General features: G+C 41.9%; 1 protein-coding gene across 2 annotated transcripts in view; it reads right to left on the bottom strand.

Annotated features, from left to right (window-relative positions):
• The window catches only part of RPS6KA3 (ribosomal protein S6 kinase A3), a 68,148-nt gene that overhangs the window by 37,315 nt on the left and 4,661 nt on the right, over positions 1-26,172 (bottom strand). For both annotated transcript variants that reach the window (XM_066622606.1, XM_066622607.1), the window contains exons 2-4: positions 19,194-19,250; positions 8,112-8,228; positions 3,086-3,167 (exon numbers count right to left, since the gene is read on the bottom strand). In XM_066622606.1, the coding sequence (XP_066478703.1) occupies positions 3,086-3,167; positions 8,112-8,228; positions 19,194-19,250 (256 nt within the window). The remainder of the gene's footprint in view (positions 1-3,085; positions 3,168-8,111; positions 8,229-19,193; positions 19,251-26,172) is intronic.

Here is a 26,172-nt window from a genome sequence, read left to right as displayed (position 1 = left end):
AGCACATAATAAACCCTAGTTTGCTTAACCAATGGCCAAGCTGTGGCAAAGGTAGGAGTTCTGCTTCTGGATAGCAGCAGGTTGGCTCTTGCCCCTGCTATGGCATGGAGTTGGGTTTATGTACTCTTGCCTCTCCTAGGCTGCACTACTGAAACATACCATCCCATGGCATCAGGGTTGTATGTCCTGTAAGGTGCACTAGAGAAGCACAAATAATTTGGTAGATGGGGCTGTAGCTCAGTGCTTCAGCACATGCTTTACATGCAGAATACACCAGGATCAATTCCTGGCATGTTCAAGTAGGGCTGGAAAACACCTCTGTCTGGAGAGCCAGCACCAGTCAGTGTAGACCAGTGGTTCTCAAACTGTGGCTCTGGACCCATCAGTGGGTTGTGACCCAATTTTTGGTGGTTTGTGAAACTGACAGCAGATGAGGCTGTGTGCATCAGGAGTTAAACAAGCTGCTACTTGGGGGGGGGGAGTATCACTTGACATTTATAAATCAGGCAGTAATTTCTATACAGTTTGAGAACCACTGGGTTAGACAATACTGATCTAGATGGACCAATGGTCTGACTCCAAATACAATGGTTCCCTAAAATCCTAACTTAGGATAGGTCTATGTTGGTTTAGCCTGATCTCCAAAACATAAGTATTGATGGAAGAATCAGAAAAGGAAGTTGGGAACTAAACTATGTACTATTTAGCAAACTAATGCTTAGCAGGTTCTGAGCACTTTGACAATCTTCCACAGTTTGTCACTTATTTATACAACATCTTGAAAAATAAATGAGACAAAGCAAGGCTATTCACTATATTTGCTTCATGACTGTGATAATATAAAAACATGAACTGACTGCACTCAAGTCTTATCTACTTAGTATACTAGCAGAGGTTTTGTTGCATTATAATAATACATTAAAACTCTGCTAAGTCAGGTAAGCAAATAATGCAATCAAATCTGTCAATGTTTCAGAATTAAAATTCACACTTATAAAATGTGTGCATAATACTCTTGGTCTGTATAAAATTTTAAAATTTTTTTAAAATTACATCATGTATATTTGGCATCGATAAAAGCAAATAAAACTAGAACCAGACCTGCATTGAGCCAGACTTGCCCCCACCTGAGCCCTCTAGAGATGACCACAGCTATTTCTGAGCTTCAGAAAGTCTTCCAGAGGGAACTGGAGCACAGCTCCTGTCACCTCCAGGAGGCTTAAAGGGGCAAAAACTGCGGATTTCATTATTCGTGGTTTTCAGTATTTGCAGGGGGTCCAAGAAGAAATCCCCCGCAGATAATGAGGCCCCACCAATAGTGACAACTCACAACCTGAATACTAAACTCTGATGAATCTAATACTTAAAAACATGAAATAATCTTTAATATCTAAGATGAAATTTACAACTGAACCTCAAACTCTAAGAACTGGATTAAAGTCATAATCCTGCAAAACACATTTATTTGTTTCTGCCATGTTTTTCTCCCCAAAGGGCACACAAAACTGTTTACATAGCCACAGAATCACATTTAAAACTATAATTTACATCCTTAAAATATCATGAAAGAACATATAATTTCATATGAACCATCTGTCTAGATGACATTGGTTACTGTGTTTGCAGGGCTTTGTGAGAAGCCGCCCTGGGTCCCTTTGGGGAGAAGGGCGGGATAGAAATAAAGTTTTATTATTATTATTATTATTTGTGAGAAGGACATATAGCCACTAAACGAGTGGGGGTGAACACCCAAACTAACCCTGACTGTTTCAACTAGAATGGGAAGAAGCAGCCAAATTGTTCCCTCCCCCCATCTTGTGTGTAGCACAATGGCATCAATAGGGAGGTGCAGGGGATGCATGCCACACCAGGTGACACCATGGGGGGGAGGGGTGATACCAAAATGACTGAATAGCTTTTTGGGGCCTCCAGCCTGGGTGGTGGCTGGATTTGCAGCACAATGTCTGTGGCCATTTGAGAGGGGGCTGCCATGGAGTGCAGTAGGGTTATTGCTGGCCTATCTCAGGGTAACCGTTTAGTGAATGGAACAGCTGCCAAAGGGAAGCTGATTCAATCATAATAATCGAGGAGTCGAGTTCACTGGCAGGGAAAGACAATGTAGGGGAAATTGATCACTACAGCAATGACTGGATATGCCTGAATGGAGATATGGATTGCAACTTTCTGGTGACAGAAGGTGGACAACAAAAGAACACAAGGGCCTGGGCCAGGTGAGCACACACTTCTACCAATGTACCCCATGGCTGAAGCAGGTGGTCTTGCACTGTCTGGAAACTGCCACCCCTCTCTGTGCCTGCATGAGCACTTGCTCTTTTCTTCTCATTACTACAGGTTACTTTGTTTGTAAAGCGCAGGAAGGATTTTAAAGCAGGGGTCTCCAAACTTTTTGACCAGAGGGCCGCATCAAATATCTGGCGTGGTGTGGAGGGCCAGAAAAAAATATAAAATTTAAATAAATAAGAGATGGAACTTAGATGAGTGAATAAATGAATGAATGGGCTCATTCATTCAACTTCTGTGGCCCTCAGAACACCTTCCAGACACAATCAGAACACAGTTCTGGTCACGTTCAGTTGAGTGGGCCAGAGGCTTTCAGGGGACAAGAGGCTGGCCATGGGCCGGAAAAAGGCTTGCTGCAGGCCGCATCTGGCCCCCGGGCCAGGGTTTGGAGATCCCTGTTTTAATGTATGAAATAAAATCATCATGTACACTGCTAAATTTAATAACATCTTCTGTGGATTTTTGTTATGCCTTTGATACATTAAATATTTTTGTTTCTTTGGAGCATCTCTCAACATTGTACTGAAGTTCAGAGACTAAGTCAACTTCAGAACAAGAAGCTGCTTTAGAATGTGTTACCAAGGTTCACAAGTGCACAAGGGCAAGAGTCAACAGTTTTACTAGCTGTTTCAACTTTCAGCAGCTGTTCCTCCACTGAACCCATAGAGGCAGAAGTTACCTGTATATAAGCTATAAGCACCTCACTGCACCAATTTATTGTAGCAAATATATTTCTGTAAGTTACTTCTAAAATAATGAAATTTCTATAAAATGCATACTTTACCTTTCAGTGTTGCTTTTTTTAACACTTTCATTGCATACAGCTGTCTGGCATCCGATCCTGAGATTTTTTTTACAAGGAATACCTGCACGAAACATATGAAAACTATTTCATGACAGCAACCCAACAAACTAGAACAAGTGATGTGAACATGCCCCAAATATAATTTCTGCAGGTCCACACACATAAGATCTCACTCCTCTATATGCAGAGTCAGAGAAGAGAAAAAAGTTCAGATCCCAAGAGTGGGCAACACCTCTGCTTATAATTATTTATCTTTCCTCCTAAACACATGAATTCTAAGCTCCTGGATCCTCCAATCTTCAGCAGTGGCTTTTCAGGGGTTTTGAAAGTGAGGGATGAGGTTGAGAAGATGCTTCCGCTTGTGCAGTTTCACAAGAATAAGTCAAGCTGCTACTCATAACAAATGCACCTACATTTTCAACATGATCTTAAACAGTATTACTCAAAAGCTTGAGTAATTCAAACATTTCGGCTATTACTAAAATAAAAGAAAATAGAGTTTTATACTACACAAGAAATATGTGGGAACTGAGACAACTGAAGGAAGTTTCACTTCTTTACACTCATTCCAGGGCATATAGTAAATGGGTGGAATAGCAAGTGGAATGGCCCACACTGTTTTTGTTTGCTGAGCATGTATACTTGAATTCATGCAATAAAGTATGTAAAATGCAGGTTAACTGCACTATTATCTATGACTAGGGTTGTTTGAAAACTGCGTTATTTCTTTTACTCATCGGTAATTCCATTGTGTTCAGCCTTAGGCTGCTGAAACCCTATCTTATTCACTGGAAACAAACACCTCTATGACCTACAGGCAATAAACATTACTATGCTCTCCACAAGAAATGAAAACTACAGATCTTATATATTAATTATTGTTAAAATTAAAATTTTCCAGGTTTAGAGAGCACAGCATTAATGGATTTCTAACGTTTTGTCCATACCTGTAACAGACACTCTCAAAGGGTAAGGGATCAAGTCACTCCAACCTATAAAATATTGTTCCTCATGGAAGACTGAACACAATTAGTTGTAAAAAAAAAAAAATCTCTGGTTTTTTACAACTAATTCCTTGGGATTATGGCAAGTGAAAATTAATAGTCAAGCTGAGTTACCGTAGACACTCGTCTATAAGTCGATCTCACAGATAAGACAAGGGCAGGTTTTGAGCCCAAAATCATGGAATTTGCTATGACCCTCTGATAAGATGGATGTTTAACTTAGGGAGGTGTCTGACTATAATTTTGTCTGATTTTACCCAAGGCCAGATCCTGAAAAATAACCTCCCAGTAATTGTAACCTAAGAACTGTACAGTCACTAATTTATTAAAACGCAGTATATGTACATAGTATGTATACATCTATACATACATGTATACATGTATGTATACATAGTATACATACATACACTATTTTTAACTGTTTTTGCTATTCTATGTATACATAGTATAGCAAAAACAGTATTAAAAATAGTATCTAATTAAAAACTATGATCTATCTCATAGATCATAGGATACATTTTTATTCACTAATTTTTTTTAATTGTTCTCTCAACAACCATTTGTAAACACTATCAGAGTAAGGCTACAATCCCATTCACACTTTCCTGGGAGTAAGCCTCATTGACTTTAATGGGACTTACTTCTGAGTAGACAAGTCTAAGATTGGGCTCCAAGTACACTGGAAACAGCATACCAATAGAACCATTAATGAAATCCACCTTTAAAGTTCCTGGTGCCTTAAGCCAAAAGCTCTATGTAGAACACACAACACACAACTGGGAATGTGCAATTTAGTTCACAGTAGAGAGATAAGCAACAAGGAGTGACTGAGCAAGTGCAGCCGCACATAGTTGCACCTGATTTACTTGGAAGTAGACCCTCTGTGGAGGAAGGGCAGCAGCGCTCGTGTGGAGGTCCTGGCAGGGGGATACTGCAGAAGCAAGCATGCTCTCCTAAAAGATTACTACATAAGCAGCTGTTGCAAGTGCTTCCTAACTCCTGCCAGCATGCAGCTAAGATCTCTGGCTAAAATACCTGTTGCTGCAGAATAATTCTACTTTAAATTCGACTCTCTGCTTTTCCTGTGTTTTACATCTTTGCAAGGTCTCCAGGACTCTTCCAGTGAAAAGGACACACATACAGGGAGATTGCTTCTCTCTCTCTCTCTCTGATGCTCCCCCCCCCCCCCACATACACAAATGCAGGGATTTTTCCCCTCCAGTCCAACTTCATTGGTAAGGATAGGGGGAAATGAGGTTAGCAAGGAGGTTTGCAAAAAGTTTTGCAAAGGAGAGACTGAAGTGTGACTGTATACAGTAAGGGGAGAGGTGGAGAGGAAAGCAAGAGGAGGGAATAGACTGGGAGCCCAATCCTAAGCATGCCTACTCAGAAGCAAGTCCCTTAATAGTCAGTGGGGCTTACTCCCATGAAAGTGAGGTTAGGATTATAGCCTTAACTGTTTTAAGTGCTCTCCCTCTCTCTCACACACAAACTTTTCCTTTTATAAAAGTTAACTCTTCCTCCCCCCCCCCCCCCCCCCCCGTACAACTTCATCAGTGGCGAATGATTATGGAGAGAGGGGCTAGCAAGCCTCAGCTTCGCAACAGAGAGTTTAAAGTTTGGATTCAATAAGGGGGAGGGGGCAAAAACAAGAAGGAAAGAGGAGATGGACTTAACCCTTTCAATGGCTTGAGAAACAACGGTACAGCCTTCTGCAGGCTGCCTCTCTCTCTCTCTCTCTCTCTCTAAAAAGATCACTTTCCCCCCTTCCCCACCCTGTCCAACTTCATCTGTGGGGAGATGGGAAGGGGGTTAGCAAGTTGGGCTTTCCAATGGAGTGCTTGAAGTTTAAATACAGTAGGAAGGGGGAACAAGAATGAAAGAGGAGATGGACTCAGCTGTTTCAAATGACTGCTTCTCCCTCGCTCAGACACCCCCTCCCACACACAGCTCATTGTCTCCTGCTCTGTCTTGGGTGCTGCTCCAGAGATGCCTCCTTGGGTATGGTGCTGAGCAAGGGGGGCTGCTGATGGCTGCGGTGGCAATTGCCCTGCCCTGCGCTTGGAGCTTCTGCAGCTGGGCAACAGCCTGAAGGAGCACGTGGAGCACACCTGCACCACACCTGCAGGCAGCTGCAAACGCTCAGCAGCACCCCAGCCTGCACAGCTTCCTCTCAGCAGAAGATCACTTGCTCCCTTGCTCCTTTCCTCCCACAATAGTGATTGGCTGGCTCACTTGCCTCCTCCCCCCTGGCTGCTTGCCTACCCCAGAGATAAGGCAGGGCAATGATTCAGGCTGCTTTTCTGGGAAGAAATTTTTCGCCTTATAGGTGAGTATCTACGGGTAAGTACTAAAAATATTACAGTTCAACATGTCACTCTTCCATGTTACTTTGAGAGAGAAAAAACCAGTTATAATGAAATTTTAAACAAAAAGATTGGTAATACCACTCTGGGTCAACTAAAATTTCTCAATGATATTCTTAATGGGAAAAAAAATTACACCAAACTCCTTCCATTTTGAAGAAAAAATCCTCTCCACTCCTCTCTACTATCAGGACAGTTCTAGCACATTTTCCCTCAAGACATGGGTCTCCAAACCCTAGCCCAGGGGCCAGATGCGGCCCACAGCAAGACTCTGTCCAGCCCTTGACCAGCCTGTGGTCAAGAGAGCCTCAGGCCCACTTGACAGAACACAACCAGAACTGTGCTCTGATCACATCTGGAGGGCGTTCTCAGGGCCAGGGAGGCTGCGCGCAGCTTCCCCAGCCTTCCAAAGGCCTAAAAAAATCACTTCCTGGTTTTCCCCAAAAACCAGAAGTAACTTTTTGTGCCTTCTGAAGGCCTTAGAAGATTTTCTGAGGATTGGGGAGGCCTCCCTGGCCCTCAGAACACTCTCCGGATGTTTCCTGTGATGTACTGGTTCTGAGGTATTCACTCCATTTGAGTGTGTGCTTTATTTCTGTGGTGTGAGTTGGTGCTTGGAGAAATCCTGGAAATTTGAGCCCATTCATTAATCCAAGTTCCATTTCTAAATTAATTATTTAAATTTTATGTTTAAAATTTATTTTTCTTCTGGCCCTCAACACTGTGTCAGATATTTGATGCAGCCCTCTGGGGGAAAAGTTTGGAGACCCCTATCTTAAGAGACAGGCAGCCCAATCTTGAGCTGCCCATTGCACCAGGACTGCTGCAGTGCCGAAATGGCTGCTGCGGCATCCTACACGCAACAGGGCAGCTGCCGCCCAGCACCAGCCAGCATTGAGGGCTGCATACGTACCTTATAGCTCATTCATGACACCCAGCACCAGCACTAAGAGCTCAGGATTGGGCTCCAACTTTCTTTCCAACTGTGACAAAGTATTACAATAGGGAGGGAACCATAGATTATAGGCTGGGCACCTGTTTTATATGCAGAAGATCCCAGGTTAAATTCTTGGCATCTCCAAGTAGGGCAGAGAAAAATCCCGCCTAAAACCATGACAGCCACTGTTAGCTAGTGTTGACAACAGCGAGTTAGATGGACCAATAGTCAGATAGTCTGACCCTATATAAGGCGGTTTCATAGTAGACAATTAAGATGCAATGACTTCTCTTAAAGAATTTCATCAGATAAAAACCAGTTTTCAACAGTTATTTTTAAAAATGTGGATTGAGAACATTCACACTGTATTTCAACCACTTCCAAGTTTAAGGAGTAGTCAAAATGTAAAATTAGACACGACCCATCTTTCAAAAGGTTTAACATAAATGGGAGATTAGGAAATAAATTTTGCTTATATGGTTAAATGCATTCTCTCTGACAATAGGCATTCTTGTATATTTGAATTTGATTTGAGCTATAAAACCAAATTAGAACACAAACAAAGATTAGAACAAAAGATTGAAGATGCTGTATTACAGACCCAAAGCATCAATTTTGGGAACTCTGGTTAGTACTGGCTATGGCATGCCTTAAGAGTCCTCTAACAGCATGTAGACATCCAAAAGATTCTTCCTTACCTTTCCAAAAGACCCCTGTCCTAGTACTTTAAGGAGTTCAAATTGTGAAGGATCTGCTTTTTCATGCCCTTCCTTGACATGGTATGTTATTGCAATCTCTTTAATACTGCCTTCTTCCTAAGAAACGAAACAAAAACAATAAAAAAAGTTTACACTTCATGCTTTGATTTCATGCTACAAATTTTTTTTGAAAGACTAATATTTAACAATTCACAGATGTCAGGCAATTACAATAGTAAAGACTGGGGCTCTCCAGATTCTGGCCCATGGGTTGGATTAGGTGCCCTGACTTTTCCCTCTTTCGCGTGGACAGTGCTTACCATTCCACAAGGGAGCCTTCCTTCCCCGCCAATGGTCTCTCCCAAACTGCGCTCTGGGCCGCCACTTTTGGGTTCTTTCACCCCAGCTGTCACTGCACCCAGATTTCCAGTCAGACGCAGAAGGCCCTGTCTTCCCCAGCAGTGGGGAAAGGAAGGCTCCCCAGATAACAGTAAATGCTGGTTGCGCCAGGGACACCTTTCCCAGCATCCCTGGTCTTCCAATTTGGAGACTAACAAGCCAAAAAACAAATGTCATTAAGTGCAATGTTAATATAATTAATAAAGACAGGAATGAAGAGATTCCACAGAAAGTTGATTTTCTTCACATGTGGAAAAACAAATACAATGTTCACAGGGCAAGAAGAGGCAAAATAGCAGGTGAGCCCAAGGTTAGGAACAGGTTTTTCCCCAAATGAAGAAACTTAAAGTGAGTCTTGGGTGTTTCCAGATGCATGGTGGTTCACAGAAGAAAGTCCAAGTTTGGGTTATTTTTGCATGATGCTATGTCTCTTCATACTGTTTTCTTTTTCTAAATACAATAGAACATAGTTTAATTTGCCCCTCAAAACTAAATCTGCCAATTCTAGGGATATGTAGTTAGCACCTGACAAAAGGCGGGAAACAGAAGAACAAGTGACTCACTTTTGCTATTGGTGTAATCCAAGAAAAGAGACTTGTGATCTCACTGCAGGGAACATTCACGAGTTTCATTTTGAACATTACAAAAAAAGTAGAAGCATTTATCCCTAGGACTTCTGCTTTTACTGTTATGTGTAAAATGACTGAGGGAGACAGGTCATTGATACCCATGATGGGTTCCAGCTACATTCTGTGTGGTTCCTAACCTTTCCAAGTAATGTGGAATTTTGCAAGAATACGAACACATGTTAATACAAATATGCAAATGCACACAAAATTCCTTAAATTTCAGTCGCTTATGCTCGATTTGTCACATTTATATTTCACCATTTTTTCAGGGAGATCATAATACATATGATTTTCATATCATACCACAGCAGGAGGTGTGGTCTGGTGGTTAAGTTGAAGGTTGCCCAAAGAATGCTAAGAAAGAGCAGTCCTAGTTGAAAATTGGATGGGAGACTAGAAAAAAGCTGACAGGAGGACTTGCTGTTGTGGCCTGTGACCGTGAGAGGATGACAGACTCACAATTGATGACACAAAAATGTGGAGGAATGTGGAGAGTCAGCTTCCAAGAAAGAAAAAATGATAAATGGTCAACTTCAAGCCGCTCCTGCTAGAAGCTCAGAAAGCATATCCTAATGCCAGATATGATGACCATGTCATGAAGAATTCTATTTGGAAGTGAAGGGTTCTACCAATGATCTATTAGAATAATTATTGTAAGAACTCAGTTGAATTCAATTGAAAAAACTCAACTGAAATAAAGATGAGTTTAGTATAGTCTGTGTGAACTGCCTTGAGTCTATAAGACACTTATAATGTGTTGTGAGACTCACTGAGAAAGGCAGTATACAGATGCTGTACTTATTATCAGTATTATTATATCCTTAAAACCAGCCTGTAAGTTAGGCTCAGTTGTGGCACTGATTTGCCAAGGCAAAGCTCCAGGTTGGGAAGTAATTTGAACCTGGATCCTGCATCTAAACCAATCATCCCAGCACTATACTTTTCAGTGGCAGACTTCCCCAGCCATGCAACCTGGGGTAAAGGTTCGCAATGACACCCCCTGTGGGATGACACCGCCCCCACGCACACAAATTCACCCCCCCCCCACTTACCTGGGGCTCACGGAGCCTTGCATGACTCCAGGATACATCAGGGAAACCTCTCTGAGGTTTCCTGACGCTTTAAACTGTGCTTCTAGAAAACCAGAAGAGTAGTTTCTGACCCCGTTGGGAGCCTCAGAGAGGCTTCCACGGGGTCCTAAAGGTGCGCAAGGCTCTGCGCCCGAGGCATTTGCCCCATAGAATAAATGAGAGGTCAGTCACTGACACTTTTGCTCGTGATTTAATATGCAAGAAATACATAATACTGTATATGTATATATGTATTTATCTAGGGATTTTCACCCTCTCTTAAATACCAGAGTTTCAGGACTATTAACATGCCCTCAGAAAGCAGCATGAGATTCACACAGCTACCAGTTGTTATCACATCTGTGTATGTCTTTTGCCAACCTTTTTTGTTTCAAGCTCTCAGTGAAAGAACACTAAAACAAGAGCTGTGAGCCAAATGAAAGTAAAAATGGAGAAAAAGCAAAAGAAGAAAAATCAAGGAAGGATAGGAGATCTTACAAAGGGGCAGAAGAAAAATGTTATGTGGAAAATAAAGATCTTGGCTATTTCTGTGTTGCACAACACTGAAACTGAGTAATTGCTACCCTGTCAGCTACTGGATGTACTCTCCTCACTGTTAAGAAAAACACAACAGGGAAGTGACATATTGTATAATTTCCCTAAATACAATATACTGAAACAGAGAATATACGTATATGCTGTACATGTATATAAACTAACTTGAGTTATGTACTATTTTACAGAGTTGTGCAAATTATTAACACTCTGGCAAACAAGACAGAGACCCAAAGCTAAACCAGCAACATTTATTCTGTAATTAGACATTATGTCATGTACCTGATTTTATAACAATGCTGTAAGATTGGACAGCTAGAAGGACAGAGGTTAAGTCTGCAATTGTAGCACTGTAAATTTTATACAATTTTGCACCAACCTGTAAAGTTTGTGTTCTTTAGCATTTTCACAGTACAGGCATTCCCCCCCCCCGCCCCCGTATTAGCAGATAGGGCCCTGCTGCTATTGCAGATAATGGAAACTGCGAAAAGTAGCAAACCCTACAAGAAGCAGTTCACAAATCCCCCCATTGCTCAAATGATTTATCTTTGTCTGATTGCAACTCTCCTGTAGCTGTCTCCTCCATCTCTCCACTGCCTACAAATGCTAATAGGAAGTAGGTTGGAAAGCTCAAAAGAATGCACTCAAAACGCAAAAGTTTTCAGCCTCCAATCTGCTTCCTTTTAGCTCTTCCTGATTTTTGTTAGCATTTGCAGGCAGCACAAAGACAAGTCAGCAACAAGAGGGCTGCGATCAAAGATAAGTCATTAGAGCGATTGGAAGGGAATTTGTGAAAAGTGGTTAAGTGAAACCACTGATACGGGGAATAACTGTATAATATTTTATAGTGGTTTTAGAAGCAATTTACTGCTGTATAGAATATTAAAATAACTTCAGATGATTGCATTGTATTTGTGGTGCTTCTAATAAGAACATTCGAAACAGCAACATTTTCAACCTACAGGTTAGCTCAGTGTGACTGTACTAACTGAAATTTTTCTGAAGGGTTGTAAAACACAGGGAATAAGCGTTCTACCCCAAATACATTCTCTTAACAGTTTTATGCCTAGTTAGGTACCTTGATTATTCCCCTTGTATCACAGCTGCTCCCAAATAACTGTTTCTTTTACATACTCTGCAGTGTTAATTTTTGCAGACAATGGGCAAGTTCGTCTATATATCAGTCTTCCATATTATGTGCGTTAAGAGCCATGGACTCTCTCGTGGACCATCTAAACATCAGCTTTGCCTATAGAGTGTTTCATTATAGAATGAAGTATCATAGAGAATGCTTCAAAAAGAATAGTTTTGCATTAAATATTTTCAGTTTTGGGTCTAAGTCATCTACACTAAACTTGATCGCTTGCAGCTTGGGTTATTAATATTAACAGTATTTATATACTGCTTTACAACAAAAAATTCACACAACTGGTTAACACACTGTTTTTCAACTGGTATTTTTCAACTGGCGATATGTGAGATGTTGTCCAATGGTATGCAAGAGACCGCAGCGCCTGGGGCTTTGACATCACTTCCAAGTTTAGCAAAGAAACAGCCTCTCCAAGCAAAGCTGAGAAGCAGTCGCTGCGCCTGTTCTATGGCCACTCTGAGCTTTACAAAGACTGCAGCGACTCTGCTGAGTTGCTGTGCTCTGTTCTTACAAACACACGAGAGAAGAATACAGCGACTGCTTCTCAGAGCGAAAAAGTGAACTTTGCAAACCTGGAGACAACATCACCGCCCCAGGTATTTTAGGTACTGGTGGTACTTAAGTACAAAATGAAATGTGGTACATAAGGAGAAACAGGCTGAAAAACACTGGGTTAACAGATCACCGTTTGCGTAGCTCACATAGATTAGATGTCCTCAATCAGTGTGTCAGGCACCTGAAAAATATTTTGCTTAGGAACCTCTGATTTCTCCTAGTAGTACATACAGGGACAACAGACACTCTCTTACTGCAATGCGAATTACAGAATCCAAAGTGCTGTGCACACTCCAGTGGGTGCATTCCTACCTGCACAGCATTCCCCTTTCACTTCAGTAAAATGCAGAGAGTTGTTCTGATACTTAATCAAATGGGGAAATTCTTCCGAATGCAAGAGCTGGATTTGCCTGTTAAAGCTAGAAGTAGTTAAGACCTCAGGACTGTGTACACAAGCAAAACAGGACTGAGTTATCAATATCTATTAGTCACAACAGCTAAATTGCACAACAGCCACCTTGGATCCCTTCGAGGAAAAAGGTGGAATATTAATAAAGTAAATAATAATAATAAAGTAATTGTGATGAGGGACTGAACATGCAGGTGGGAAACATGAAGCTAAGCTGGATGGATTTTTGTTCTGATCAAGTAACTCTCTTGTTTTCTGAAATATAAGCACTCCCTCCACATACTGCATCTATCATGATCACAAACATTTTGCAAGTACCTCTCTCTTTAGAGTAATCTTTAGAGTGTGCCAAAGAAGCAAGACAAGCAACTGGTTTGGGGCATTCAAGCCTAGCAACTTGGAACTGAGGTTTAGAAGGCCTTTTTACCAATTCAACAAATGAACTAGCTTCAAAGTTAGGGAGCGGGAATGCTGAGTGGGCAAGTGTTTAAGGGTAGAGGAAGCAGAGGCAGGGGAAATGGATATAGTGCTCCTTTAAAATTTCCCTACCCATACTCATGAAATTTCACAGGCCTATAACTAGCCATTAATAATAGACAGATATGCTTTTATTCTACTTCACTTTATTATAACATCTCAAATGGACAAGTTGAAAATAGATGTAAATGGATTTCCTGGCTCTTTTCCATCCTAAAAGTGTCATATGTAAAAAGCTCCTGGCACGTTATGCTAAACTCTGTCAAGAGTCTGCAAAGCTTTAAAGATCCGTTATGAATCCCAGAGCATGAACTTCAAAGGTTTATCTAGGTTATATAAAGCATCTCAGTTGATATGAGAAAACTCAAAGGGGAATTTTTTAAATCATGAACAAAATTAAAAAGAAACCCCTACAAACCCACTTGTAGGTTTAGATCTTCCTCAGAGGCCCTATTCTATGTCCCCAGCTAGCTGAGGCACAGCAGTTGGGTATGCGTAACAGGGCCTTCAGTGATAGTGCCCAACATGGAATCACTGTCCCAGAATATCCAATTGGTTTCCTAACTTCCTGCAATCAAGCACCAGTTCAAGGAACTTTTTACAGCCCAATCCTATCTAAACTGCCCTGATAGTGGAATATGTGTTCTGAGGCAAAAGCACAAGGATCCAAGCATCTCTGCCTGGATCTGGCAAGTGTTGCATGCATGGGCTAGGGGCAAGTCCGCCATCTGCCAGCGCCAGGTTAGTCAGTGGCGGAAGTGGGTAGTGGGAGGGATGGGGTGTTTCTAGGCAGGGAGGAAGGCAGAATAGGGGAGGAAGGACACAGAATCAACTACACTCACGAGTAGCTGTTCTCTATCCCCCTGCCCTCTCCCTTATTCTCCTCAGTTCTACACCAGCAAAATAACTGGTGCAGAACCAAGGAGACCCAAAAGGGAAGCAGAGGCTTTCCTCAAAGAGAATTAAAGAACTATAAAGCCTGGAGTCTCACAAGCCTGGAGAGAACAACAATGTTAAAGATCTGGCTCCTTGCCCTAGATGTCTTTCCCTCATGATGTAGATACATGGAGAAGAGTCTCTCTGAAAGTAAACAATGTCTGGGTGGGTCTCGGTGTCTGAGAGAAGATGTCTGAGATATGTGGATCCCAAATTTTAAAGTTAAGGTTAAGAACCATTATATTATTTGTAAAACTTGCAGTTGTTGAAAATGTGTTGAACCTGTTTGTATCTCCCCACATCTATTAGTAAACAAGCAGCAGTATTTTCACATACTGGCATTCATACGTTACCACATTACAGCCATGAAAAATCCTTTGGTAGACGAGGGGGAGAATTACTCCCTCTCCACTGTTCAACTTTTCTGCTCAAGCTACCAACTGTGTTAAAGAGCCATGCTTTTGCACTGTGGCAAGAAAAGCAATAGGGGGAGGGGAAGGTGGAAAAGAGTTGCCATATGTAATCTGCTAAGCAAAGAAAATGGGCCATCTTCTCTTAGTAGGTAGGGCAAGTGGCAACAACAGACATACTACATAAAGTGTGTGAGCATGTGTATCCCAAAGAAAAGAACTACTCAATTCCTTACTTTCTACAATAATCAAAATTATTCCAAAAAGTACCCATTCACAAATTAATATGAAATAGAAGGGGCTTCCTCAGCAAATGACTGTACAAAAGCCAAAGTGCAATACATTTTCTTAACTTTGCTCTATTATTTATGTATCACTAAGCATGTTTCTTTTTTTAGCAATACCTAACAAAACATCTAAAATAAGGAAGTTCCTACTTTTCTATTGGAAGGATAGCTAAGCTCAATTTAATATAAAATAGATGATTAGCGATGAATGAATGTACACAATAAGTAAACGTATTCAATCAGGCAGCTATTGGACCACAGGAACATAGAAAGGAAGACATAGCAGTTCCAAAGGATGCTGGAATACATCTCTTGCACATGATTTCCTTTTCCTCTACTCCTTTAACTCAGGAAATGTAGAAGAATGTATTTTCCACAATGTCTTATGAATGTGGCAAACTAAGGATTTCTGAAAATTGGAAAGGTATGAATTATGGCAAATGGCAGTGTGTACGAACTGAAAACTAATATAAGAGAGTTTCTTTAGTACAAAGCCATGACTTGTGTTGTGTGAATATAGCTATCCTCTACATAGCTTCTGACAGTGAAAAAACAAATGCAAGACTGAGGGCTCTGGGTATTTTCCTGCTGCCAAGCCTGGCAACTCAACCAAAGCTCTGGTTGCCTTCTAGAATAAGGGAAAAATCAGAGCTATGGGTCAAATCACTTCTGAGCAACTTCTGCCAAGTTGTACTGCCAATGTGGCCTTCTGGTTTTCTGAGGAGCTGAGGGCAATGAAACAGCTTGGCAGACATCTTGAGTGACAGTGGCAGAAAACTTACTATGAGTCCAACTGAACATGGGAAGAACCCATAGTAGAACCTACATTGTGGAAGCGATTTATGCTTTTTCCTTTGCTACCACAGAGTCTGTGAAGACCTGTCCAGCACTTGCTCTATCTGATTCCCCAGGGGAGTGAGGAGGACATCTCAGTTACACTCTACTACTACTTTGTTCAACATTTCCCAGGTAAAATCATTTGCGTTCATGATGACTTCTGTTGGCCTGTTATTTTGGATTCTTTTCAGGATCCTTTGGGGCGTGAGGCCTTCTAACTGCCCGCTTTACCCCCATCTGGTGTGGCTTATTTGAAGGGGGTCTAGCCTAGTGGGTAGGAAATAATTTATTTCTGTGGGAGGAAGTACTGCCAGCAGTATCAAAGTTGGCTGTGATTTGCCCCCTCCTAAAGGAACTTTCCCTGGACCCTACTGTATTGGATAATTACTAGCTTGGATAGTCTGTACTGGATAATTACTGGCTTAGATAATTACTATTGGATAGTCTCAAACCTCCCATTTCTGGGCAAAGTGACTGAGTGGGTGGTGACGTCTCAGCTCCAGATCTCTTTCAATCTGGTTTCAGACCAGGTTTGGGACAGAGGCAGCCTTTGGTCACCCTGGTGGATGCTCTTTGCCAGAGACTGTACAGTAAAGCAAGTCTCTGTTGGTGGTTCTTCAGGATTCTACCTGTCCTTAAATCACCAGGTAGCAGCAGGGACCAGGGGGTCCTTTGCCCAACTGAGGCTGGTACACCAGCTGTGTCATTACTTGAATCATGACAAAACTAATCACAGTGGTCCGCACCTTAATGACATCAAGACCTGACAATTGTAAAATGATCAGTGTGGGGTTATCCTTGATGGCTATCTGAAAACTGCAATTAGTGCTGAATGTGGTGGCCCACATGGTTGTGGAAGCTTGATAATTTGACTCAGTTGCCGAGGGGGGCACTTATCTAACCAGGGCAAGGGTCAGGAAGACGGCAGCAGCTCCACTGAGAAGTACCTGCGAGCAGACTACCCATGCAGACTCTGGCCAGGGCGCACTCCCAAGCCCCATGGTATTGTCAGTGATGGCAGCTTCAGGACACAGCACTGTGAAAGCTCTGAGAACTATTTCAGAGGGAGGAGTACAGTCCTTCATGCCACTACCAATGATGTAGGTGGTGTCCAATGAGAGCACCTCCACCCCACAGTCACTGAGGACTATAAGTCCTTTAGGGGGCAGGGAGGAAGGCCCAACAAGACAGCGCAAGACAGAAGACAAAGGCAGAACAGGAAATCAGACCTGGGCAAGGGGTCTTATAAGGGACAGAGGCCAAGAACAGACAAATTCTTGATGGACAAGAAGAATATAAACTGCCAGCCCGGGCCAATGAGAAGACTTCAGCTGAACAGCAGACAGCTGAGAAGGCTCTGCAGGAAGCAGATAGCCAGTCCAGTGAAGGAGGGAGCTGCCATAGAGAAGGAAGTCAGGGTAATGCATAACCCCCTACCCAAGGCACTGTCTGAGGACCAGGAAATAGGAATCCCCAAGGCAGCCTCAGAGCACCAGCAGGTAACCCGGCTAAGGGAGGCAGGAACCAAGCAGAACTAGGCGATCCCTCCAGGGGCACAGGGGACCAACCCCCTTGGGTGAACACACAACCTTTAAAGCCCTTCATGGCTTGGGGCTCTGATATAGGAGGAACTGCCTTATCTGACATGATCAGGCTCATCCTTTGAGGTCCCCTGAGAGGGCATTCCTGCAAGTGCCACTTTTGGCTGACATCAAGTTGGCAGCAACATAAGCTGGGGCCTTCAATGAAGTGGAACTCACTCCCAGTTGAACTATGCCTATACCAAGTACATCAACATTAACTATAGGATTTCATGATAACACAGAAAAACACAAGTGTTGGTGAATCACATGTAATACCCCCCACTTAGTAATCATGATTAATCAATTATTAAGGGATCCAAGTTGCATGCTCCTTTGTGGTATGAATTCCTCTGATAGATTTAATTAACACTTAAGGGAAGCAGGGAAGAGAAGGGCAAAATGTTTGCATCAGGGTGAGAGGCTGAGGTTAGAGACAAAGAGCACATAATACCCCAGAACATGTTTTTGATATTTTAAAAGCAAGGGGATAATATCAGAATTGTTGGTCTAAGTCAGGGGTGTCCAAAGTTTTTGGCAGGAGGGCCACATCATCTCTCTGACACTGTGTCAGGGGCTGGAGGAAAGAAGAATTAATTTACATTTAAAATTTGAATAAATTTACATAAATGAATTTATTAGAGATGGAACTTATATGAATGAATGATGGTCTTGCGATAGCTCAAGGCCTATAAAAGGCAGAGAGCAAGGCTGGCCTTTCCTTTGTTGCTGCTACTGCATCACAGATGTGAAACAGCAAGCAGTGGAGGAAGCCCTCATCTCACAGCTCACGTGAGATGTCAAACAGTCGCCCTCATGCTGAGAGCAGTTGCGTCGGGCCAGTGTGGAACTTATATGAATGAATGATGGTCTTGCGATAGAGGACCAGAGGTTCATTGGAGACTGGGGGCTCCCTGAGGGCCGCACTGAGAGGCCTTGAGGGCCGCAAGTGGCCCCAGGGCCGGGGTTTGAGCACCCCTGGTCTAAGTCAAGACCATGGTTCTCATTTTGGATGCAAGAGGCCTGGAGTTCAATTTCCAGACAAGCCCATACGTTGACGGAAAGAGGAACCACGCTTTTTTTTTTATAGACGCAGCAATGGCAACTAGTTTAGGTATCTTCAAAAGGGGACCAAATGAATGGAGAATAGCTACCAGCCACACCAGGGAAATAGAATCTTGAAGTTGAGGACTAAGCATCTGAAAACTAATTGCTGGGGGAGAACAGCATGGCAGGACTATTTTCCTCATATTCTACTTGTGTGCTTCCTAGATATATTTGGTTCATCACTGGAAAAAAAAAAAAGGATATTGGAGTAGATAGACCTTTGTGCTCAACTTAAGGCACAGGGGACTTAAGGTGTACTGGCCCTTTGTGGTACAACTTGGAAAGACTGGAAATACCAAATACATAATTGAAAAGGCTTTTTTACAAAGTTTCTTAAGTTAAACTCCATAACAGTCTTATGTTTCCCAATGTGAATGATGCAAGTCTACAAAAGGTGTACTACAAACAAGAATAACCTGTTTTTCCAAAAAAGTGACTTGGTAGTTATAACAGCTAAGAAATCACAGTGCATTTCTCTTACATGCTTTAGTGCGTAGTAACTTCCATGAGAAGTTCGTGATAAGAGATAATTTCAGTTAGTTTGAATCTGAACGCTTGATGAACATTCTGTTTTGTGACCTTGCTGCTATTACAATGCTACCTTCAACTTTCAAAGAGCAGAGTCCTTTTGCCCAATTCTCTGACCTGAAATTATCTAAGCAACACTCATGTTTTACTTACCGATTGTGGATTTATCTCTTCTTCTCCCATAGGTTCATCCATGATTTGCTGACCATTCTGCAAGACATTTTACAAAAAATGAAGTTAATGCCACAATTAAAGTAGGAGGTTTCTTTCAAAAGATTCCGCTGGAACAGAAATATGAGAAGAAAGGCACAATGTCTGAGTTGGGTGTATACAGTGCTGTGACGGGTATTCTTTAATTTCTCCCCAAAGGAACACTAGAAAAGTTGCTTTCAGCTTCTTGCCTACCAACTGTTTAGCATATCATGGACAGGACCACTCAGATCACAAACAATCAGAGGAAGACTCATCTATGAGGTGGAAAGAATGTTTGAACTGGCTCTTGATAACAATGGGTATCTAAGTCAGGGGTGCTCAATAGGTGGATCACGATCTACCAGTAGATCGCGAGGCAAAATGAGTAGATCGCGGAGCCCTGTGTCTCCAAACTGTTAATATGTCAGTTTTGTCTAGTGACTAGACGAAACTGACATATTTAGCGGACACTAAACTGACACTTTACCTGCTCTTCAGGCATGCAGCAACAAAACTGACGAAACTGACTAGACTCCAGCAGGGGCTCCATACATTAAAGGAGGTGTCTGTCAGACACTTCCTTCCCCCCTGGTAGATCTCCGGGCCTTGCTGGGTTTCAAAGTAGCTCTCGAGCCAAAAAAGTGTGAGCACCGCTGATCTAAGTGAACAGAATCCACTAAAAAGTACTTATTGGAGGTAATGCAAAAGTTCAATTACTTTATAGGGAAGGTAAATAGCTATGCTTATTTATCTACTAGTCTCCTTGGAATCTGCATTACTAGGCTAGTTACAGCCATCCACTGTCACAATAACAGCCTATGTTTGGGTTTCATATTATCTCAACTACAGGTATGTGTCACTTAACAATGGGACTATGCTCTCTGACCGCCGTTGTTATGCGATTAGATCATTAAGCGAACATTCAGCCCAATTTAGTGCCTCTGATGTGTAAACAGATACTCTACTGCAGTCTATGGGAGACCTGATTGCCTTGTTAAGAGCCTCTTTGTTGCGCTTTGAACACCATCATATATGTGGTTAGTCATTACGTGACACACTCCTGTATACTAAACTTCTAGAAATACAAATTAATTTCACATAGTACATAAGTTAAAAGAATGTCCCATCAAATCTGTACACCCCCTTACCTGAGATATGCAAACAGATTTCCCCCCAACCATCAGGGATGCAACAGTAAAAGATCACCACTTGGTATGCACATAAGGCCAAGGACAAACACACACAGGTAAACATGGAAGCACTGCAGTATCAGCAGTGCCAATCCAGGAGACAAAAACCAAAAGCACCAGCATGACCTTCTTCTCACTTCACCCCCCACCCCCGTTTATACCAAGGGGCTCTCAAACCTTAAATGCCAATGACGGCAATCACTGCTACAGTATGGAAAATTAAGGTACATATTCATTTCTCTGTATAACACAAATCAGAATCTTACAATGCGGTGCTATCTATGTCTACTCAGAAGCAAGCTCCATTGAATTCCATTTACTCCCATGTAAGTGTGCATAGGATTGCAGAATTACTCGTTCTCACAAATCAAACTACAATACTAAATATGAAAATATTGCTTCCCCTCACAATACCTCAAACAAGATTTCATTTTAAATAAGCCTGAACTAAATAAAATACAGACAACGCTACACATTGCAAATGCATGGAATCATCCAATTACAAGAATCCTACTCAATTCCAAAGTCCATATATTTACACCAATTCCATATTCTACATTCATTTTGATGGCATATCATTTTGCAACTCACAAGGGACATTCCAGAAGAATTAAGCCACATTTAACAGTCCTGTAATTTCAGTCTCACGTTTTAGTCAGCAGGTGTAATACACTATGCTTGATGTACTATTGAAAGACTTAACATGAAATGCAATTCATTATATCCTGTCATTTCTCCAGTACAATGAACATAATCACACATAGCCAAACTGTTTAGCCCTCTGGCCTGCATTCCACAACGTATTAGTACAATTCTGACACAAACAGATGTATAGTATTATTTATGTCAGGAAAAGCTGAAATATGCATTATAACCCTAGGGTCAAGTTAATCAAGATGCAATGCTGTAGAAAATTAGAAGCTGAAAAGTTTAAAAGCCAATTTAGAATTTTATTATATTATGCAACATTAGAATAAATTGCTCCTTCAAAGCAACATACTTTACAAAACTGCAAGCTAGTATTACATTATACTAGCATTACTGGTATACAATAACTCTGGCAATCTGGGCAAAGTTGTAAAGTGGTGAATAACATTTAACAGGGAGAGAGAGAACTGTCCCTCTTCACCCAACCACCACAGCTTCTCTAAGGGCTGTTTGCTGGTGTTTCTTCTGCTTCTTTTTAGATTGTGAGCCATATCAGGACAGGCAACCATATTTTTATTTCAGCCATGTAAATAGCCTTGTAAACTGTTTTTGCTGAAAAGCAACATATTAATATTTGTTATAATAATAAATTATTATATATATTATTATTTGTTATTGTTTATCTTGTCAACTCTAGTAAACTGTGTAACAACATAAAAGTGATGGAGGTTAATGCTTTTGGGTCAAAGCATACTAGTATTCATGGAAGTTTTTCATTTAACTTCAACTTCAGTTCAAAAGGAAGAATATATAAATTTCATCTTCACAATGAAGAGAACAAAGGAAGATTGCATATTATTCCTGTGCTGAACGATCAATATCATTCAATAAGCCTATTTAATATACAGTAGAACCTCTTTAAGTTGACCAACCAAGGGACTGGAGGAATTTGTCAACATAGGGAGGTGGTCAACATACGGAAAAAACATGTAATACTATACTGATTTTTATAGAGTCTTTATTACAGATATCATACCTAAATATATACAGTGAAGATATAGAAAAAATGCATCCAGAATTACATACATACAGTACATATACATATACTGTATCTAAATTATTATTACTTTTTTAAGAAAGAGCCAATCCTGGTTTGCTGCTTCTTTTTTGTGTAAAGATAAGAAGAGAATGCACTCTCAATGTTGGCTATCCCGTTCAACATGCGTGGACATTTATTCACGGCATATGACCAACCAGTGCTTTTTTTGTAAAAAAAAAAAAAAAAAAAAAAAAGGTGCAGGAACTCACAATTTGTTAATCTAATTATTTATTTATTTATTTTTAAACTGAACTTTGAGGAGTTTTGCAGCCTCAACTGGCCCCCCTTTCGGCAACTGGCAACCAACCTTTATATTTTGCAGCCATGGAGCACTTCCCCTCCTAAAAAAAATAAAAATTTTTCCTCATAGGGATTTGAACCCCTAGCCTCTAGCTCCACAGACCAGCACTTTAACAAGTGAGCCATAGGAATTCTTAGACTCAAAGTGTTTGGAACTAATACTTGAGGCGCTGATGGCCACCAACTGGGCTCAAGACCTTATATATTAGTTCTGAGCACTTTGACTACAGGCTTTCCTATAGCCCAATGGAGAGAGTGCTGGGCTGTGGAGCACGAGGTCAGAGGTTCGAATCCCGCCCTAGCCCGCAGTTTTAAAAAAAAAGGTGGAGCACAAGGTCAGAGCCAGGGGTGCAAAAAAAAAAAAAAGGGTGGAGCACAAGGTCAGAGGTTCAAATCCCTCCCTCAGTGAAAGGGGAAAAAAAGATGCCGGAACACCGTTCCGGTAAGTTCTATTACAAAAAAAGCCCTGTGACCAACTGTTTTATCAGAAGCCCAACATCCCCTTCCTTTAGAATCTCTGCGTCCATGTCGTCGTCACTTTCTTCTTCCCCAGGTACATCATTCACTTCTTTGGAATATTGCTTGGAATATTGTCTCTGGATCAGGTTCATTGCAGGTTCCACTCTTACATTTGTCACCTTTCATGACAAGGCTTCTATCAGGCATTGCTTTGAAAAAGTCTGCACTCATCAGCATTAAAAATGTCATCATCTTTTAAGTCTCTTGCAAAGTCCGGGAACTTAGTAATGAATTCTTCAACAACTTCTGCCGGAACTTCATTTGACTCACCATACAAGACTTTCTTGGAGATCCTGTGTCGCAGTTTAAATTTTTCAAACCAACCACTTGATGGTTGGAAATCTACCTCGAATTCCTGCGCAAACTTCTTAGCAATTTCTTGGATCATTGGCCCTGAGATTCTGGCATTCACTGCCCTCATTTGTTTGAACCAGCATCAAATAGCTTCATTTACTTCGTCAAGCAAAGTTTTCTTTCTTTTCCACTGTAGGCCTCCGTTTTCCTTACTGTAAAGTACTCGTCTTTACGTTTTTTGATGTTGCTAACTGTGCTCTTGCTTCCTTGTTAGCATTCAGTGGGCAACTTACAGAGGGTAAATTAATACTCTGTGCAATGGTCGAAGTGGTCAAGATACAATTTATAGAGGTGGTCAATATAGAGAAGTTGGGCTCCCATAGTGTATATGCAGTGTCTGTCCATACTGTGAAAATTAGGTCAACTTAAGGAGGTGGTAAATATAGAGAGGTGGTCAACTTTGGAGGTTCTACTGTAATTAACACATATTTAAATTCTTTTCAGTTAGTTCAAAGGCAAAACAACTGGATACTTTGTTAATTCACATCCTAGTATCTCTTCAATTGTATGAGCTTCTCCCAACAGATCTGATTTTCTCACATTGAGACCCATACGTGACTGAAATATGCTAGCTCTGTTACATGGCCATGTGTACATGTTACAAGATCTCACATGATCCAAGATATTTTTTTAAATTTAAGAGTTATTAAACACTACTGAAACATAACTTCGTAAAGACTACTCTTCAATATTATCTACTTCAATATTATCTATTTAAAATAACTATTTCCAAGTATCTTAGCAGAAAACTATTTAGGGCTCCTCTTTTTCAATGCCTCAATAACTTCTTAAACTATCTTACACAAATTCCATTGCCTTTTTTTACCTCAAAAGCTTTTGAAAAACTGATCTAACCCTTACTCAGTCAAATTTCAAAATTTAGGAGATAATCAAATAGTTTTCTTATTGTTATTTTATCTGTTTATCAGCTTTCCTTTTTATAGCAGTTATTAGAAAAACCTTGTTTACCACCTATTTTAGCTAAGGATTATATTAGGATTATTTAGTTGTAGTGCTTGCTCTCTCTATATATATTAACTACTACATGATGCTTTATTTTACATCAAGCCTCCAATTGTAGGCTAACTCAAGACTATATGAACAATAATTCTAGTCTTTGGTGCAGCAGCCAGAACATCAGACTAGACTACAGGCACCTAGGTTCAAATTCTCACTATGATATTTCCTGGGTAACAGTGGGCGTCTCACTATCCCTCAGGTTAGTCTCTCTCATAGGACTGTTCTACAGATAAAAAAAAAAAAGAGGGAGAGATACATGCCTTTAGCCCAGGGCTTTTCAAACTGGGGCATCGCAATGCCCCAGCCTGTGGGCCCTGGCATCTCCCCTCTTAAGGGGTGGGGGCAGCCTGGAGGCAGGGAGGAGGCAGCGGCGCGATCCCCAGGATCACACTGCTCAGGGGGCTGCAGGGGCTTGGAAGCACTTACCCAAGCCTCCTGTAGCCTCCAGAGGGTACGTGGAGCCCGGTGCGAACCTTTAAGGTATCCCTGCAGCAGTGAAAATGGAGCGATTAAGCTCCTGGGGGTTGCGCCACTGCCTTCCACCACCACCACCCCCGCTGCCTCCCCCCTGCAAGAACTTACAGTGGCTCAAACTCTCCTGGAGAGTTTGAAAACCACTGCTTTAGCCCATTAGAGAAAGGGTGGGATATAAATGCTTAAGCCATAACTTAACTTAAGCCAAAGGTGAAATGTCACTAATGCATAATGGTGACAATTTAATGACAGTAAGACAGGCACCAAGGCAGAAGTGCAAACTGAAATACAGAGTGGCACAAATACAACTGCAACTCAGTGAACACATCCCACCAGATAATTGCCTACAGGACAAAGTCTATAGGACCATCTCTGCACAATCACCTGTGCTTCCCCAAATTTCACAATTAATAAATGGTGCATCAGCAACATTCAGGCAAATTCTGAATCTCCTTTCATAGTGTCATTATATTACCGTATTTTTCGCTCCATAAGACGCACACACTTTTCCCCCCCACTTTTTGGGGGGAAAAAAGTGGGGGGAAAAGTGTGTGCGTCTTATGGAGTGAATACTGCAAAAAACAAACAAACAAAAACAAAAAACTCCACCCCGCCCTGCCCCACCCCCTGCCCGCTCTGCTTCCAGAGCAGTCAGAGGCTACTCAGAAGTAAGTCTCAGAGTCAGTGGGGCTCACTCCCAGGAAAGCGTGGGTGGGGTGGTAGTCTCACTGTGCAAGCCCTCGTGTCTACTCAGAAGTAAGTCTCAGAGTCAGTGGGGCTCACTCCCAGGAAAGCGTGGGTGGGGTGGCAGTCTGCCCAAGCCTGCTTGTCTACTCAGAAGTAAGTCACAGAGTCACTGGGCTCACTCCCAGGAAAGCGTGGGTGGGGTGGCAGTCTCGCTGCCCAATCCTGTGCATGCCTACTCTGAAGTAAGTCCCATTAGAGTCAGGGGGGCTTACTCCCAGGAAAGCCTCTCTCTCTCCCCCCCCCAAGCCTGGAGCATCACAGCCTCTCTTTCCCCCCCCACCCCAATACTGGAGCATCACATCTTCTCTCCCCCCAAGCCTGGAGCATCACAGCTTCTCTTTCCCCCCACCCCAAGCCTGGAGCATCACAACTTCTCTGCAACACAAACACTTTTCCCCCTCTCTCACACACACAGGCTGCCCCCTTCTCTTACACACACAGATGCTCTGCCTCCCCCCCCCCCCACACACTCACACAGCAGGGGACGGGCGCTTTCACTCACCTCATCCAGCATCTGAATGTAAGCCCCCCCATCACAAAGAAAAAACTGTCTCCTTGTCAGAATGCCAGTGTTTGCTTATTGCACAAG

Source organism: Tiliqua scincoides, chromosome 3 (genome assembly GCF_035046505.1).
Source record: "Tiliqua scincoides isolate rTilSci1 chromosome 3, rTilSci1.hap2, whole genome shotgun sequence".
Taxonomy (NCBI): Eukaryota; Metazoa; Chordata; class Lepidosauria; order Squamata; family Scincidae; genus Tiliqua; species Tiliqua scincoides.
This window is presented reverse-complemented; position numbering and strand designations above follow the sequence as displayed.